The sequence below is a fragment of the Monodelphis domestica genome, chromosome 6, assembly GCF_027887165.1.
Source record: "Monodelphis domestica isolate mMonDom1 chromosome 6, mMonDom1.pri, whole genome shotgun sequence".
NCBI lineage: Eukaryota > Metazoa > Chordata > Mammalia > Didelphimorphia > Didelphidae > Monodelphis > Monodelphis domestica.
The window spans coordinates 180372349-180389493 of record NC_077232.1 but is presented as its reverse complement, the minus strand read 5'-3'; the positions used below and the strand labels follow the sequence as shown (position 1 = coordinate 180389493).

Below are 17145 nucleotides of genomic sequence, written 5' to 3'. Positions count from 1 at the left end.
CTGGTCACACTATTGATAGTATATTTTGGAGATCTACCAAAAAAAAAAAAACTTCCTCATTCCATTGTTGTGATTCAGTTATAGAAACCAGATGGCCAATGTCTGAAGAATAAAACAAGTTAAATCGTGATTTTCTGATTATCAAAACCCACTGACAGGTTTTCCTTAAAATAAAGCTTGGGGTTGGGGTTTCGGATTTTTTGTTTTGTTTTGGAGGGTTGGATTCCCTCACGCGGGCGGGAGCGCGCGCGCGCACACACACACACACACACACACACACACACACACACACACACACAGCATAGCTGCCTTGTAAAGCCTCGCTCTAATTAGACTGTTCTCAAAGCACAGATTTGCCATCCTTCCAAAGAGATAATGAAATGTGATAGAAATCTACAGAGGCAAACCAACTCCAGAAAGGCTTTGTTGAGACTCTTCGGCACTCAGCAGCAGGAGTCATTATTCTCCTAAAGTAGGATCTACTCCTCTAAATAAAATCTCAACTACCAAACTAAAAGCTAATCTCGCCATTAATAACAGCAGCTTGATGCCAACAGACTCTCAACATCTGAACATTTCTTAGGTGTAGTAAAAGTGTATTTGCCCCCTAATCGATTTCATGGAACATAATTTGTGTTTTACTTTTGTTAATAATCGCCCTCTGAATCATGTGGATAAGGTTGGTGCAAAGTCCAGCGTTTTAGCACTAGGTGATCAACTTTTTGACAATGGCAGAGCCCCGGCTCGCTAATGGAATAATAGCCTGCAGGGTCCAGCTAAATGATATACGGGTATAATCAACCTCTGTGATGACTATTCAAAAGTAATCCCTTTAGCTTCCAACCGCAGCCTATATTTCACTGAAGCAAAGCCACACAGAAAGTCTCTGCAGACCGCAGGGTTGCGATACAGCCTTCATATCTGTACGCGTGTGTGTGCCAGGCGCCGAGAGTTTGAAATTTAAGGTAATGGCCACTGTATATTCATGCAAGCCTAGAACAATACCTTTGATTTGTTGGAGAAGGGGAAGATTAGCTACCAAGGGCCCTATTCGGTAAACTCTGACACAGTCCTTATATATATGGTTTACTGTGCTCAGAATGCTTTGCAAGCCCACATTACAAAAATCTATTCATCTTAACATCTGCCAGCCGTCCCCCACCAACCAAGGAAGGTCATCCCTTTTTCAAATTGGCCCTTCACATCCCACATGCCATTCACACATTTTGTCTGGGTTAAGACCTGTGTTTTCACCTTTGTGAAACTCTTGATGTAGTTCAGCAATTTTTCATCTTATTTTGAACTGTTACTTTCCTTCTTAGAATCTCCCATCCTTTATAACATCTCCAGGCTTCCACTGAAGTACCCTGGTCTTTCAACTGATATATATCCCCACTCCTTGACTGGCTCGTCTCCTTTTCTGAGTATACAGGTCAGAGAATCAGGCTCTCACAGTGGGAAGGGACCTCTGAGGTCATCTAGTCTAGCCCACACCCAAGCCAGAATCCCCACAGTATCCCTCACATCTGCCTGTCCAGCCTCTGCAGCCAAGAAGACCCCACTGTGGCCAGGACTCCACCATTGCATCTAAAGAACGCACTAAGCATTGGATGGCTTCTCCTCACACCCTTTAACACCTTCCACTTTATACCAGTTTTCATGTCATTAATGATATGGTTCAGCCTGTGTATAATCAGAGAGAATCTTCCTCTTGCTCCACAGGCCACTTGCCATTCTGGTTGCAACCAAAGTAATTTATAATCCCAGGAAAACGGGACTCTAAGATGAAGTTACTTGAGCATATAAGAAGTGTATTGGTGGGAATGTCCTGGGTAGGCAGCACAATGTCAGGGGAGAAGGGCAGGAGGAAAGCAGGTTATCATTGACTTGAAGGTGGCAGTAACATTTGAGCTGGGCTCTAAAGGAAGGCTTAGTAGTGCAGGTGGTCATGATAAAGGTGGTCTCCTTCTCGACAGTGGTTTCTTTCCTGGTGATGACTTGTGAGGGTCCAGGATGGAAGCAAGACTAGGAGTCTGAAGGGCTTTGGCTCCTAGGTTAGAGAGACTGGACTTTCTCCATTGGGCTCTAAGGGCAACTGGATGTAATCTGACTTGCTAAATGCAGGCTGCCTCCTGTCTCTCCTTTGCATTGCCTTGCTAAATTAGCTAGGTTGGTTTGCTTGCCCCACAGGTGACAGTTGGGTACAGCCCCTTCTCCCCAGCAGTTGGTCCCCTGGATGATGGCTTCAGGTACTAGGCTGGAAGCAGAGCCAATGGTCTGCTATTCTCTAGGCTCTTTGGCTCAGGGTCCTAGACTATCTTCTTCAGGGTATCAGGAAAGATTTTGGTCCAGGCCGTAGTAGGAATTGGAGTTGCCTGACACTTGCCATCTCCTATTTTTCCCCTGAAGGTGACTTGCTGCTTCAGAGTAGTCTGGACCATTAGAATGAGATTGAACATTACTAGGAGGATATTGGAGATCCATTGGAGCAGAATGTGACCAGTTCATTCACCCACTCCTCAGGGAGGTTAATCTAGCAATGGAATGAAGTAGTTATTTGACTTGGGGGGAGATGACAAGAGGGAAGAAATGAGAAATTCTTATTAAATGAGAAAGCAATTAATAATGAAGCATTATACAAGTGTGTTGTCAATGGGGCCAAGAGAAAGAAGGACAGATAGTGGCAATATTATGAATGTAGAATCAATCAGGTAAATTCAGTGTGATATTAATATAATATGATGGAGGCAGAGTTGATGATATAAAGAATTGAATAGTGCTTTAAATTGCTATAGTGACAAAATAATTAAGAATGAGGAAAATTATCCTTGTTCAAATCAACTAGGATACAATCCAAAACATTCCTTAATTCCACATTGATCAGATTTGTTTGAACTATAAAGATGCATTTATCTCATAGGGTGAAACTGTGTGTTTAACAATTGCCTCATCCCCAGAAAAGTGATGCAACTGGGGACCAGGGCCCTTCAAGAAAGGGAAATCCCCAGTCCCCATTGTTTGTTACTTTATACTCATAAATGACTATGGTTTTATTTAAATTTATTTAAATGTTAACCTCTCTTTCTTAACAGAAGAGTCTCAAGAGACCTCAAAAAAGAGGCTTTCCAGTTTAAAAACAGCCCAAGAGAAAAGCTTTGACAGGTATGCCATAGCTTAGTAAAATAAGGAAAACAACTATTTATTGAGCATCTAGTATGGAAAATGCAAAGCTGGAACACAGCATTTGTGTGGCTCAGCCACAGTTGTAAGTTGTATCTTTTCCCACTCCCAATCCTGTGTGATGGCCACTGGGGGCTTTCATCTTTTACTGCAACACATGGGATTCCCCTTAGCACACAATAAATTCCTGCTTGCTACAGAGATATCCTAGCATTTAAAAATTGGGTACCCATGCCCTGTGCTCCCCTATATACATTATGCCCTACCTAGTTAGCTGCCTTATTTACCTACCTCTAATCCCATCTCAGATGCAAGACATTGCTTTTTCTCATTCTCCAAGTTCCAGGAAATCAGTTTAATCTCATTTTGACAGAGAGGTCCAAATTCAAGATAAATAAGGGTTCTTAACTTTGCTATGTATACCAGACCTCTTTGGCAATCTGGTTAATCCTATAGACATCTTCTCCAAGTAAGGTTTTTAAATGCTTAAAATAGAAGAAAGAGATTACCAAAGAAGCAATTATACTGAAATATAGTTATAAAAAAATTTTAAGTTATGGATTCAAACACTTCTCTAAAAGGAACTTCAATCACATGTTTACATTTAAACTCATACAAGTTTGGAAGTTTTCCCACACAACAGCTATTTTTAATCTTCTGAGACACCTCAGAAACAACTAGAGTTTAAAAAAAAAAACTACTCAAAACAGTTACTCTTTTGCTTAATTGCCTCAAAGTAAAAAGAACTCACATAATTCATTTTTCTTTCAGGGATCAGGAGTCTAAGAAGGATTCTTAAAGAGGCTTGAACAGCCAAAAATCAAGAAGATAGAAAATCACCTTGAACCTTGAGAATTTTAATCAGATAAGAATATCCATGTAGGTATATACTGGCACAATAAAGCCCATCATGATTATGTTTTTTGACAATCGTGCAATTCACATGAATCACCAAGATGGTCGTCTAGACTACTGAAATCCATGAAAATAAAATGTCTCAAGAATAGTGATATTAGGAATTAAAAGTTTAGTTGACTGTTTCAAGTAACAAAATAACTATAAATAGATTCATTTAAGGCTTCTTCTAAGCTTACAAAAAATTATTAATTGCTAAAATTCCAGAGATGCTTTTCTGTTTTTTCAAAAAGTACCAGTATCTTGCAAATAATTCATTGTGACTGTGTAGACAATCCATTGTCTGTTGTCTTAGCTAACAATATGTAACCCCCTTTGCCCAAGTCAATAGTAATCAAGTGCAATCACGACCTAAGAAAATCTAGTCTGGAGATCCGTATAAAAATCTTGGGCCCCTTCCCTTGAGAAGCCCAGCAGATAAGAAGATTTAGTTGAAGTGAGTATTTGAAGTGGAGAAGTCACTGATATATATATATATATATATATATATATATATATATATATATACACATATATATTTTTTTTTAAGAACAGGAGACATTTACCATTTATGGGGTGATAAGCGCTAGAGAACTCTGTGAATACATAAATCTATTCAAATAATATTATATCGTAATAAAAACTTCTTGCCCTTTTAGTCTCTTGTCTTTTGCTATATCATCATTCACTTTCCTATTTGGCACCATGATTAAAGTTATACCAGAATCCTTTTCTCATGCCTCCTCATGCCACTAAGAAGACTCTTGAAGACCATGCCAGTGGAAGCCCCTCTGACTAAACCAAAAAAGGCTCTACATATGGGCATAGCAATGGACAGTGTGTTTACTGACTGAGAGACAAGTCTAGCACAGATCAGAGAGACTCATTATCAGGTTGTCCAATAATCTAACACTGGCCTCAGCCAAAACCAGCGTCAGAGTAATGAGTTTTTTGGTCAAAGCAACTTTTATCATCTGCCTACTAAAGTAGAGAGGGATTTCAGACTGCTCAGTGAAGGAAAAAACCATAAGGATGAAATCACCTGCCTTTTAAAGTATCAAAGAAGATAAAATGTATGGATTAAACTGAAATTCTGTGACACACTTATTATATAAGTATTAATAGCCTTAGGTCATCATATTATATTGAGAGAGGGCTTAGGGGTAGTACTCCTCAATTATTCTAAATCATAAATACACAAAGAACAAGAGTATATAGTAGGAATATTATGAGGTTCTTGGATAGGATCTAGATGCCCCCATCTTTTTTTATAAGAAGTCCAGTCCAAAAAAAGGAATTCTTTCCTAAGACTGCATCACTGGTTTCTTGTGCCACTTATTGAAATGGAAAAAAATAGCTAATGAACTGGCAAAATCAAAGGCAACTTGGTATAGTGGAAATAATACTGAATTTGGTGTGGTGTGAGGTAACTCACGTCGAAATTCCAGCTGTGCTACTATGTGACTTCAGAAAAGATGATTAATCTTCTCATTTTTCTTATCTATGAAGTGAGAGGATAGAATAATATCACAAATTTAATTTTAGCATTCCTTTTCTCTTTCTATTTCTCTCCATTCCACCATCCTAGAAATTTCCCTTACTCTTATGCCTACAAGAATTGGCTTGACCTCATTCTTCTTTCCTCAGGACCTCATTGGTATAAGACATTTTTTCTGATTTTTACAAGTAAGTGCTTTATAGATGTTATCATCATCATCATCATCATTGTTATAATTCCATTTTCTATTAAGCTAAAAATAAAAGGTTTCAAGCAAAGCCCTGTCAATGTCAAAGCCCTATCATGTAATGAGGACTGGTTTAGCTAAATTTGAGACTCCAACCACCAGCTAACAATTTTTTTTTTTGGCACAGCAACTCATCATCATCATCATCATCATCTGCATCAGGACAGGGAGATACTAGTTAAATCAGGGATCTCGGGTATAAAGTATGATTCAAGAAAATTCTTATCTTTCAGGTATAAAAAGCATAGTTTCAGGGATTTTATGGCAAAAATGAGGGAAAGAGGGAACCTTATGCACTAAATTCCATTTTACTTCAAATGCAAGTTTTTTAAATATATTCCATATTTCATGTTTAAAGGAGTTAAATGGCAATTGCATAAAGAATGTTCACTCTGGTCAAAATATGGCACAAAATTAATATAGAGGGATTTTGTTTGTTTTGTTTTGGAGGAGGTGCTGCTATCTATAGATATACACAATAAAGGTAGGGATGTGGACCAGGAGGATGGAGAACAATGATTTGGCCTCCTCCATTGTTGTGTATGAACTTTGTAGGCTTTTTTTCACTCACTTTTATTCACTCATCTCTTCTCATTCCATCGCTTGCCTCCACACCTGAGTACTAGCCATTACTCCTGCCTGGAATATATCCCCACCTTACCTCCAGACCTTTTAAATCCCTGTATCCTCAAAACTCAGCTCAAGCTCCACTTTCTAAAGGAAACCTTTCCTGATTCCCTATCCCTTAGCTACTTATAGTCTCCGCATCTCTATCTCACATACACAAAATACACTTTGTATTTATTTTTTAATCTATCTTGTGCAGTAAAAATAAACCTAATCAAAAGAAATAATCAGGAAAATTACATTTTGATAAAAGGTACTATAAACAATGAAGTAATATCAATAATTTTTATAGACCTCTCCCTGTATCCCACTACTGTGGAAGCACTGAAAACTTACAGACCTCCTAGAACTATTTCTGAAAACAAACAGCAGTGCAAAAAAGCATGAAGCTTTGGAACAATGCCTCCCTAACCCCAGATGAGCAAAGTCCAACTTTAACATAAAATTTAAAGTCAAGTAGTAAATTGGGAAAATGAGAAAACAATAAAGTAATAAATTGGCCCTAAAAAACTACTGCAGTGGCAAAGAAGACCAAGATATAAACTCAGAAAAAATATAAAATGTGAAAACAGCTACAAAGTGTCAAAAGAAAAAATGCTAGTTCGATGTCAGCCCAACAAGAATTCCTGGAAGATTTAAAGAAATAAATAAGAATTGTAGAAGAAAAATTGGAGTGGGGGAAGAGAAAATGAGGGTGATGTAAGAAAGTTATGAAAAAAAGAACAAACAGATTGGTAAAAGAGGCACAAAAAATACTGAAGAAAACAACTTTAAAAACAAAAGAGTCCAAATACTAAAAGAAGCACAAAAATATGCTGATGGGAAGAACTCTTTAAAAAGAAGAATTGGCCAAATGGAAAAAAGAACTACCAAAACTGACTGAAGAAAAAAACATCTTAAAAAACAAAATTGACCAAATGAAAAAAGAGGTACAGAATCTCACTGAAGAGAATAATTTTTTTAATTATAATTGGCCAGGTAGAAGCTAATAATTCAATGAGAGATTAAGAATCAATCAAATAAGTAGAAAGAATGAAAAATAGAAGAAAATGTGCAATATCTCAGTGGAAAGATAACTAACCTGGGAAATATATCAGGAAGAGATTATTTAAGAATTATTAGACTGCCTGAAAGGTATGATTGAAAAAAGAAGCCTAAACAATGTTTTTCATGAAATTATCAAGCAAAACTGTCCTGTTAGTCTAGAACCAAAGGTAAAATAGGAGGTGACAGAATACTGAGAGAGATCACAAAAGGAAAATTCCTTGGAATATCATAACCAATGCCAGAACTCCCAAGTTAAGGAGGAATATGAAAAGCCATCAAAAACAAATAATATTATGGAGCCACAGTCAGGATAACATAAGGCTTAGGAGTTTTTATATTAAAGGTATTTGGACCAGGTATTTGATATTCTGAAAGGCAAAGGACCTAGTTCTACAACCAAAAATCTACCCAGCAAAACAGTATAATCCTTTGGTGGAGAGAAATTAATATTAAATTACATGGAGGACTTTCAAACATTCCTGATGAAAAGGCAAGAGCTAAATATAAAATTTGACATTCAAAGATAAGACTCAGGAAAAGTCTAAAAAGGTAAGCATACAAGAGTACTCAGAAGGGTCTTAATGAAGTTAAACTGTTTATATTCCTCTATGGGGAAATGATATATGTAATTTCCTAAGATATTTTTCACTATTAGGGCAATACAAAGGAGTTTAAATAGTCAAAGGGTGTGGATGTGAGTAGTCAAATATGTTGGAATGACTACCAAAAAAATGAAGAAGTGAAAAAGTAGAAGGCACTGGGAGAAGGAGGTCAGTTTTTCTCACAAAAAAAATGGGTGCACAAGGAAGAATGGAGAGGTGGATAATGTTTGAGCCTCACTCTCAGAATTGGTTCAAAGAGGGAAGAATATATTTAGATACAAAGTTGTATATAGAAATAGAGAAAAAAGAGAAGTGGGCAAGAGAAAGTAGGAGGATGATCAAAGGAGGCAATTGTTAGAAGCAAAATGGGTTTTTAAGGGAGGACATGATAAAAAGAGGGAAGAAGAAATAAATGGAAATTAAATGGAGGGGGAAGTAATCATAACTGTGAATGTAGATAGGATGAGTTCATCCATAAAATGGAAGCAGATAGAAGAATGGATAAGAGATCAGAATTCAACAATATGTTTATAAGAGATACACTTGAAACAGATACCATGTAAAATAAAGCACTAGAGCAGAATCTATCATGCTTTAGTTACACTAAAAAAAGGCACAGGTAGCAATGACTATCTCAGACAAAGCAAAAATATACCTATTTGAAGGAGATAAATCAAGGAAACTATATTTTGCTCAAAGGTGCCATAGACCGTGAAGTAGTAAGAAAAAAAAATTTATAGCAAGTTTCTCTTATAAAGACCTTATTTCTGTAATACATACTGAATATAGAACTGAGTCAAATTTATAAAAATAAAAGCCATTCCCCAATTGATAAATGGTCAAAGAATTTGAATAAGTGCAAAGAATGTAATTTAAGAAGAAGAAATCAAAGCTATAATCGTATTTAAAATGCTCTAAGCCACTCCTGATTAGAGAAAGGCAAATTAAAACAACTCTGAAGTACTATTTCATCTATCAGAAATGACAAATGCTGGATAAGATGAGGGAAAAAAATTGGTATGAACTATTGGTAATTATTAGTATGAACTGTTTAGTGGAGTAGTGAAATGGTCCAACCATTCCGGATAACAATTTGGAACTATGATCATGGGGCTTTAAAAAAAGTACATATCCTTTGACCCAGCAATACCATTACTAGGTCTCTGTTTCAAAGAGCCCAAAAGTAAACAGAGAGGACATATATGTGTGTGTGTGTGAATACACAAAAAAATATCCATAACTCTTTTGTGGTGGCAAAGAATTAGAATCTGGGAGCTTGTCCATCAATTGGGGAATAACTGAACAAGTTGTGACCTATGATTGTGATTTGATTACTATTTGCTATAAAAAATGACAAGGGGGATGGTTTCAGAAAAACATAAGACCTATATGAATTGATGCAAGTGAAGTGATCAGAACCAGGAGGACATTGTACACAGTGTTATAATGATGGTCAAATATGAAAGACTTAGCTGCTCCGATCAATACAGTGATCCAAGAAAATTCCAAAGGATTCATTATGAAAAATTATCTTCAACTCTGGAGAAAGAACTAATGAATTCTGATTGCAAATTGAAGTATAGTTTTCTCACTTTATTTTTCTTGCTTTTTTCTTTTATGCAGTATGGCTAATGTGAAAATGTGTTTTTCGTGACTTCACATGTATCAATGTCAAAATGTTTGCCTCCTCAGTGGGTATGGGAGGAGCAGGAGGGAGAGATATCATTTGGAAATCAAATTTTTAAAGAATATTTTAAAAAGTAACACATTTTTATAAATAAAATTTGTACATACAAATATACAAATGTGTATGATATATTTTGTACTTATCTTGCATATATTTATTTATTCATATATCTCCCCTGATATAATATAATAATAACTAGCATTATTATGCTTTAAGATTTGCAAAGATTTTTTATAAATATTATCTCACTTACTCTTCACAAACTCTCCAGAAAATGAAGTATTATTAACCCCATGTTACAGATGAGAAAACTGAGGCAGACATTTAAATGACTTGCCCAGAGCTACACACCACATAAGTATCTGAGGGTTTCAGGACTTCCTCATGGCAAGCCCAGGGCTCTACCCACTGCACCATCAGCTGCTTCAAGTACAGGAACTATTTCACCTTTGTCTTCTTGTATCCAGAATCTAGCACAGTGTCTGGAACACAGTAGGCACTTAGTAAATGTATACTGATTGATTGATTTCCTTAAATGGCTATAACAAGAAACTCAACTTTTAAAACATTGTTTTATTTATGGAAGAGTCTTGTGTTCCCTGTTCTAAATTGCAGAAGCTTATAGATGAAAGTTTACATTTTTCCTTTAAGAATTAAGTTTCTTAAAAACTTGAAGAAAAAAAAAGTTGATGCCCACAGATTAAATGGCTGGACAAATTATAGCCTATAAAAATGATTGTCATTATTGCACCAAAAGGAAATTAGTAAGATGAAGAACTCTAAATGTTTGAAAAAAAAGTGTACAAACTGATGTACAGCAAAGCAAACAGAGGTAGGAGAGAAATAAGCAGAGCAACTTTAATCATGTAAATGAGTACAATACTAAGAAGCAGCCAAACTTTCATTAATTTTAATGACTAATTTCAATTGTGGAGAAGGAGATGATGAGCCACACCTCCCATATAGTACAGAACGTGCAACTGTATTGGTTCAATTTATGGAAATGATTTTCTTTGTTACCCAGGACTGTTCAATGGAAATGATTGTGTGGAAATAAAAAAGACTCCAAAACTTAATTTTTTTTAGAGTAAAGTTGCTTCTAATGTGTGCCCCCTTGAAATACTCAGTATACAAAGGTATATGTGAACCCTCAGTGTCCCTCAGTAAAGTAACATAGATTACATCGAAAAAGATCCTTATAACACCCTCTAGCTTTGTGCATGGTCCCTCGCCATCCTATAAGGGGTTTTCTTGTGCCCATCAATTAAAGGATCACCCTTGCAAATGCCTGTTAAGGATATTTCTCTTTTTTTTAGAAGGATAAAGTTATTCTTGGGAATAGGTCTAAATTGGGAATCATTTCAGTGAAGACAGCAGATGCTTAATTTAACCCAAAAGCCTTTTGGTAACAAGTTAGCTTACTCTGGAATCTCCCTTTGAAAGAATTTTGAGGGTTCTGACAGAGATCTGAAAAATGTTGAGAGAATATCCTTATCCCAAATGCCCACATCTTTGAAAACGCTCCAGAAAATTAGATGTGCCAAAGATAAACCCGTCAGGAAGGTCAAAAGAAACCAGCATTTATTTTCAAATGCTAAGTAGCAGCACAGTTATCCCTTCCGTTAGATTTAATCAAAAGGTTTCTCTGGCGCTCCCTCTGTAAATTTCAATTTGACTCATCTTTATTTGTAAAAGTGAAAACAAATCTGAAAAACAAAATCAAGGTTTTATGGATCACAGATGCAAATCACAATAGCCTCATATGCGAGTTCTCATCCATAAAAGGTCTCTCACTCATCCCATAAATAATGCAGTGCCAACCACTCGCTCATAACCCAGGACTCTTTGCTGTGGCCTCTAATTTCTTTTTATCAAGATGCCTAAGGTATAGCATTCCATTTTGTAGTACAATTATTTCACCTTTTACTTTATCTTGAGACAGCCAAATGATTGGGGAGGTATGGTTCCTCCCCTGGTTTAATCTATGTTTAATAAGATTCCTTAAAATTGCTAAAAGGTAGTTTCCTACGTCCAGATATAGGAATAACATGTATGTTCCACATTTTATATAACCCTTCAACTATCCTGGTTTCCACAAACAGTATAAATCTCAGTGAGAAAAAGAGAAAGGTCTTTCTCCCTTTCTGTGTACACATATATATTATGTTTTAGCCTCCACTAAATTCCTCCTCTGATGCCTCATTTTTGGCGTAGAAATGACCCTTTCTGGATTCTCAAAGGCTAACACAATGAAGCATAAGTTTTGGTAAGTGCTAAAATATTAGATTTCTTTCTAATTTCATAAATTTTTAAAAGAGCATTTTTTTAAATGGAGAGAATCTGGATAAGTCATGGGTTCAAGTCTAGCCTCAGACACTTCCTAGCCATGTAACCCTGATCAAGTCATTTAACCCCTGTAGACTAGCCCTTACCATTCTTCTGCCATAGAATGATGCTGATTGAAGATAAAGTGTTTTTTTTTTTTTAATCTATTTGGGGGGATTGAGGTGGCTCAGTGGAGAGTAAGCCAGACCTGGAGGCAGGAAGAACTGGGTTCATATTTGATCTGGGACACTTCCTACCTGTGTGACCCTGGGCATGTCACTTATCCCACTTTCTTAGCTTTCCTACTCTTCTGCTTTGGAACAGATACTTCATATTGATTTAAAACAGAAGGTCAAGGTTTAAAAAATAGATATCTTTGTGCTGTTCAGTTCCACAAGCACTTCTAAATGCCTACTATATGCCAGCTACAGTGCCAATTGCTGAGGACACCAAGATAAAAAAAACAGTCTCTGGTCTCACAGAGTTTACATTCTATTGTCTGGATAAGTAAATAGAAAGAATATTTGAAATATTCAAGAGGAAATCAGCACTACCCATTTGGAGAACAGAAAATGTCTTTTGAGTGGGAAATGAAACTGCAAAAACCTGCCAAAAACAAAACCAAACTAGAGTGTGTCTATGAGACCTGAGGATTTCCATAGCTTACTTCCAGTGTTACCTTATCAAGACACCTTTTATGTCGAATATTGTGCCCTCTTCTACATACTTTACCATTAGCTTTTGAATCCAGGTACTCTAGATTAAGAAATGAAAAAGCAACCTCAGGGCTGACTATGACCACAGAAGGAGACTAGGAGGGATTTTTTATTTTTGTTTTGAGATTGGGTTTTTTGGTTTGGGGTTTGTTTGTTTTTTATCAAATGATGCTAAAAATTGATGGAATCCATAGAAAATTCAAGAGAGAAACCTTGAGTGATGTTAAACCAAAAGCTGCCTCCCTTTTTTGAACTTCATGTTGCTTTTATGACTCATCTCATCCCTAAAATTATTCTTTAGACAAGTTTACCAAATATTCATATCTATAAGTGCAATTATTAACAAAATTTGTTCTTCCTCCAACCATAAAAAACATCTGATTTTCTCTGAAAATGACATGTTTGTGGTGTCTCAGAAGTCTTAATGTAATTCAAAGATTAGTTTAAACTGCTCTTAAGACTTGATCAATGACACATGTAAAACCCAGAAGAATTGTGAGTTGGCTGGGGGGAGGGGGTGGTGGTTAGGGGAGGGCAGGGAAAGAACAAGAATCTTGTAACCATGGGAAAATATTCTTAATTAAATAATTTTTTCAAAAAATAAAAATAAAGTGCCCTTAGACTTTTGGGATATTCTCTAATTTACTATTTCTACAAATCTGCAATCTCATCATGTGGCTACTACCACCACCAGTATGGATCACAACCCATCTATGTCTTTCTGTCCTTTGTCCGTGTTTCAATCACCTAGAATAGGCACAAACGGCCTTCCTCTAGGTTCTCTAACATGATGTGAGTACCCAGACTATCCCAGGTGTTACTTCTCATTCTTACTGCATGATTGACCAACCTCTTTTCTAGTTATACATGTCCTGGATTACATCATCCATGACCCAGGTGAAAGTGACCATGTATAATTTCTAAATTCATTTAACAGTCAGCTCTCCAGTTGGGGGCTGATTATTTCTTCTGTACATATATATGTAGTTGCCTACACTATTAGAAGACTTGTATGAACTGATGCAGAGTAAAGTGAGCAAAATCAAAACAATTTACATAATAGCAATTTTGTAAAAATAATCAACTGTGAAACTTAGTAATTTTGATCAACACAATAAGCTACCATAGTTCCAAAAGACAAATGATAAAGTGCTAGCCACCTCCAGACAGGGAATTCATGGACTCAGAGTGCAGACTGAAATACATGTTTTGCCCACCTGATCATGGCTAATCTATAAATGTGTTTGCATGATTTCAAATTGATAATGGGTTTTGTATTTCTTGTCTTCTTAACAAGGAGGGGGCAAGAAAGAGAAGAGGGAGAGATTTTGGAAACAAAAATAAAATAAAGTTGAACAACAGCAATAGAGGAGAGCCAGAAAAACAAACAAAAAAGGAGACTTTGGATATGTTGGCTCTGACTCCTCTGTTCTGCCAGTAGCCCTTATGCTTTGCCCCTCATCCCCTGAGAATGTACTTCTGCAACAAATTCATGTCTATCCCTGCTCTCAGCGAACTGTTATCTGCAGTGGTGCTAAAATCCTCTGGAAGTTGTAAATCTCAGCATCTTGGCAGCATCAAGTACCTTAACCTCACTTGTGCCCAAACATGGCTTCCAAATAAGTACCATTTCAAAGGACATTAACACAGCAGCCAAGTTTTTTGGTGTTGCAATTGGTGCACTGTAGGGCTGGCTCTAGAGCTGGGATTGGAACTATATTTGAATGTTTTATCATTGGTTATGCTATGAACCCCTCCTTGGAACATTCACTCTTCTCCTACATCATCTTGGACTTTGCCCTGTCTGAAGCTATGGAGCTCTTTTCCCTGATGGTGACCTTCATCATCCTCTTCACCATATGATGGAGCCATTTCTAATCCTCAACATTTCTGAATATTCCTCTATATCTCTGTGTACTTCCCCCTCCATCTGTCCAGACAGCTCTAGAGAAAGTCATTGACTCAGTGTTTGACAGACAGAAAACAAATACTGAATTAATAAACTGGGGGGGAAAAGTTGTTATTTAAACTTAAAAAGAAAGGAAGTTTTCAAAATAGAGATAAAAAGTTTCATGTAAAATCCTCTTTTTTCTATTCTACATTCCTATATGTATTTAAATTTTTTATTTGGTATTTGTTAAGGTCAGAATAAAAATAGTATAAAATTTACTTTAAAACCAAATGTCTAACTCTTGACAAATCAGGATACTGATTTGGTAAATACTGTTGTTAATTTTCTGTCATATTCCCACTTTTTCCATCTTGCTTTTTGTAGGAAAACCTATTACACTCCAATGGCTGTTTTTAGTATGCATTGCCTTTTGTCCTTGTGAGTGTAGGATTGTCTCCTTGTCAACAATGATGGCTCTGGATAAGTTGAATTTGGAATTTATCTTTGTGGAAAAAACAAACAAACAAAGTGTTGGGGGGGGGGGTAGGGAGCACGGCTTCCTTTTCCTACTGAGACACTTCCTGTCTAATCTCCAGCCTTCAGAGGCAAGATATATGGTAAAATGGAATATCCCATGTGACCATTTAACTGTGTATCTTCCATCTTATCTCCATCTTCCTTTGGGAAGAAGAATGGTACCTTCTACTCAATGATGAACATTCTGACACAACACAGTGATTTTACACCCCTGTAGGTTCTTATGCAAATCCCATTCACCATCACCCACAACCCTACACCTCATTCCTCCCTCCCACCACAAAATTCCAACCAAATACACCCTCCACTTTCATTGTGTCCTCTGGAATGTCTGTTCTGTAAGTAACAAACTTCCCTTTCTCCTAAATCTTTTATTCTCCCACTCCTTCTATCTTCTAACAACTACTGAAACCTAAGCTCTCCTCTGAAGAGACAGCTTCCTTGGCCACCCTTTCCAGTACTGGAGATACTGTCACTCATCCTCCTCAGCATATTGGTCAAAGCAAAGGAATTGGTTTCCTCCTTACTCTCCATTGCCACATTCAGGTTCCCTTTCTTCCTCCTTCACTCAGTAACCTATCCAACTTTGAGTTTCAAGCTGTTTTTCTCTGTCATCCAATCAAAATCCTGGTAGCTATTGTCTGTAGATCTCCAGGTCACTCTTCATCCTTTCACAGTGAGTTTGGTAAATGGTCACAATTTTTTCTCTCCTCTCTAATTCTTTGCAACATTGTGATCTCCAATCTTCTGAGTCCTCAGTTCCCTTCCTGGCCATCTCTCCTACATTAATCACTCTCTTCTCTTTTCCTCACCCTGATCCCTCAGTGAACCAATTTAACTCTACATTGTCTTCTCCTTTTTTGGGTCCCTACCCCTGACCTCTGATTGCACTCTGCCAAGCCTCAGCTTCATTCCCACCATCTCCCACCTTCACTCCTACACACATTCTGTTGAATAGAGGTAGAAAAAAATCCCATAACCATTTCAGATTGGGTCTACTACAAGTTTATGTTACTTGAGCCCTTACTGCCACTATGCAATCCTACTATATCTCCCTAATTAACTGACTATCCTACCACCACAACAGCTCTTCCAAAACTTTTGATTCTTCTTCAAACCATCCATGGCTTCCTCTATCCTCATCCCCTCAGCTAAGAGCCTTTTCTTATATTTCAGTCAAACAACTGAGGTCATCAACATGAACTCTTCCCTTCTTCCTTATTTCATAACATTCATATTCCTTCTGCCACCATCTCCTCCTTCATCTTTATTTCACATAATGAAGTAGCCTTATATCTTATTCAGTCTAATTCTCCTACATCCCATCTCCTCCAACAGATTGTACCCTCTGTCATTCCCACCCTATCACTTATCTTCAATCTCTCTTCCTGTTTACTTGCTCCTTCCTTACTACCCACAAATATGCCCAGCCTATTAAAACCCTCCATTGATCCTTCCACCTATGCTAATTGTTGCCATATTTCTCTTCAGCCTTTTGTGGTGAAACTTGAAATGGTCATCTACAATAGGCGCCTGCACTTTCTATTCTCTCATTCTCTTCTAAAACCATTTTGATCCAATTTCCAACCTCATCATTCCACCACAAGTTCTCTCTCCATTGGATTCAGATGAAAAGTCCAGTTGCCTTTTTTCAGTCCTCATCCTTATTGACCTTTCTACATAGCCTCTGACAGTGATCATTCTCTTGATCATTCTTTTCTGGATACTCTCTTCTCACTAGGTTTTTGGGACATCACTTTCTCCTGGTTCTCCTACCATCTGACCATCCCTCCTCAATTCTTCTTTGCTGTATCCTAATCCTCTAACCATAGGTATCCCACAAGGTTGTGTTTGGGGCTTTTTTTGTTAATTAATTCAATCACAAGGATTTAAT

The 17145-nt window shown here is 37.0% G+C and overlaps 1 protein-coding gene and 1 pseudogene across 2 annotated transcripts in view; both read left to right on the top strand.

Moving 5' to 3' along the window:
* TTC29 (tetratricopeptide repeat domain 29) overlaps window positions 1–4110 on the top strand; it is a 258913-nt gene extending 254803 nt beyond the window's left edge. For both annotated transcript variants that reach the window (XM_056802751.1, XM_056802750.1), the window contains 2 exons: window positions 3093–3162; window positions 3952–4110. In XM_056802751.1, the coding sequence (XP_056658729.1) occupies window positions 3093–3162; window positions 3952–3979 (98 nt within the window). In that variant the 3' untranslated portion in view covers window positions 3980–4110. The remainder of the gene's footprint in view (window positions 1–3092; window positions 3163–3951) is intronic.
* A 6455-nt stretch (window positions 4111–10565) lies between these two features.
* Window positions 10566–14686, top strand: LOC130455230 (ATP synthase F(0) complex subunit C2, mitochondrial-like; annotated as a pseudogene).
* Window positions 14687–17145: the final 2459 nt, after the last annotated feature.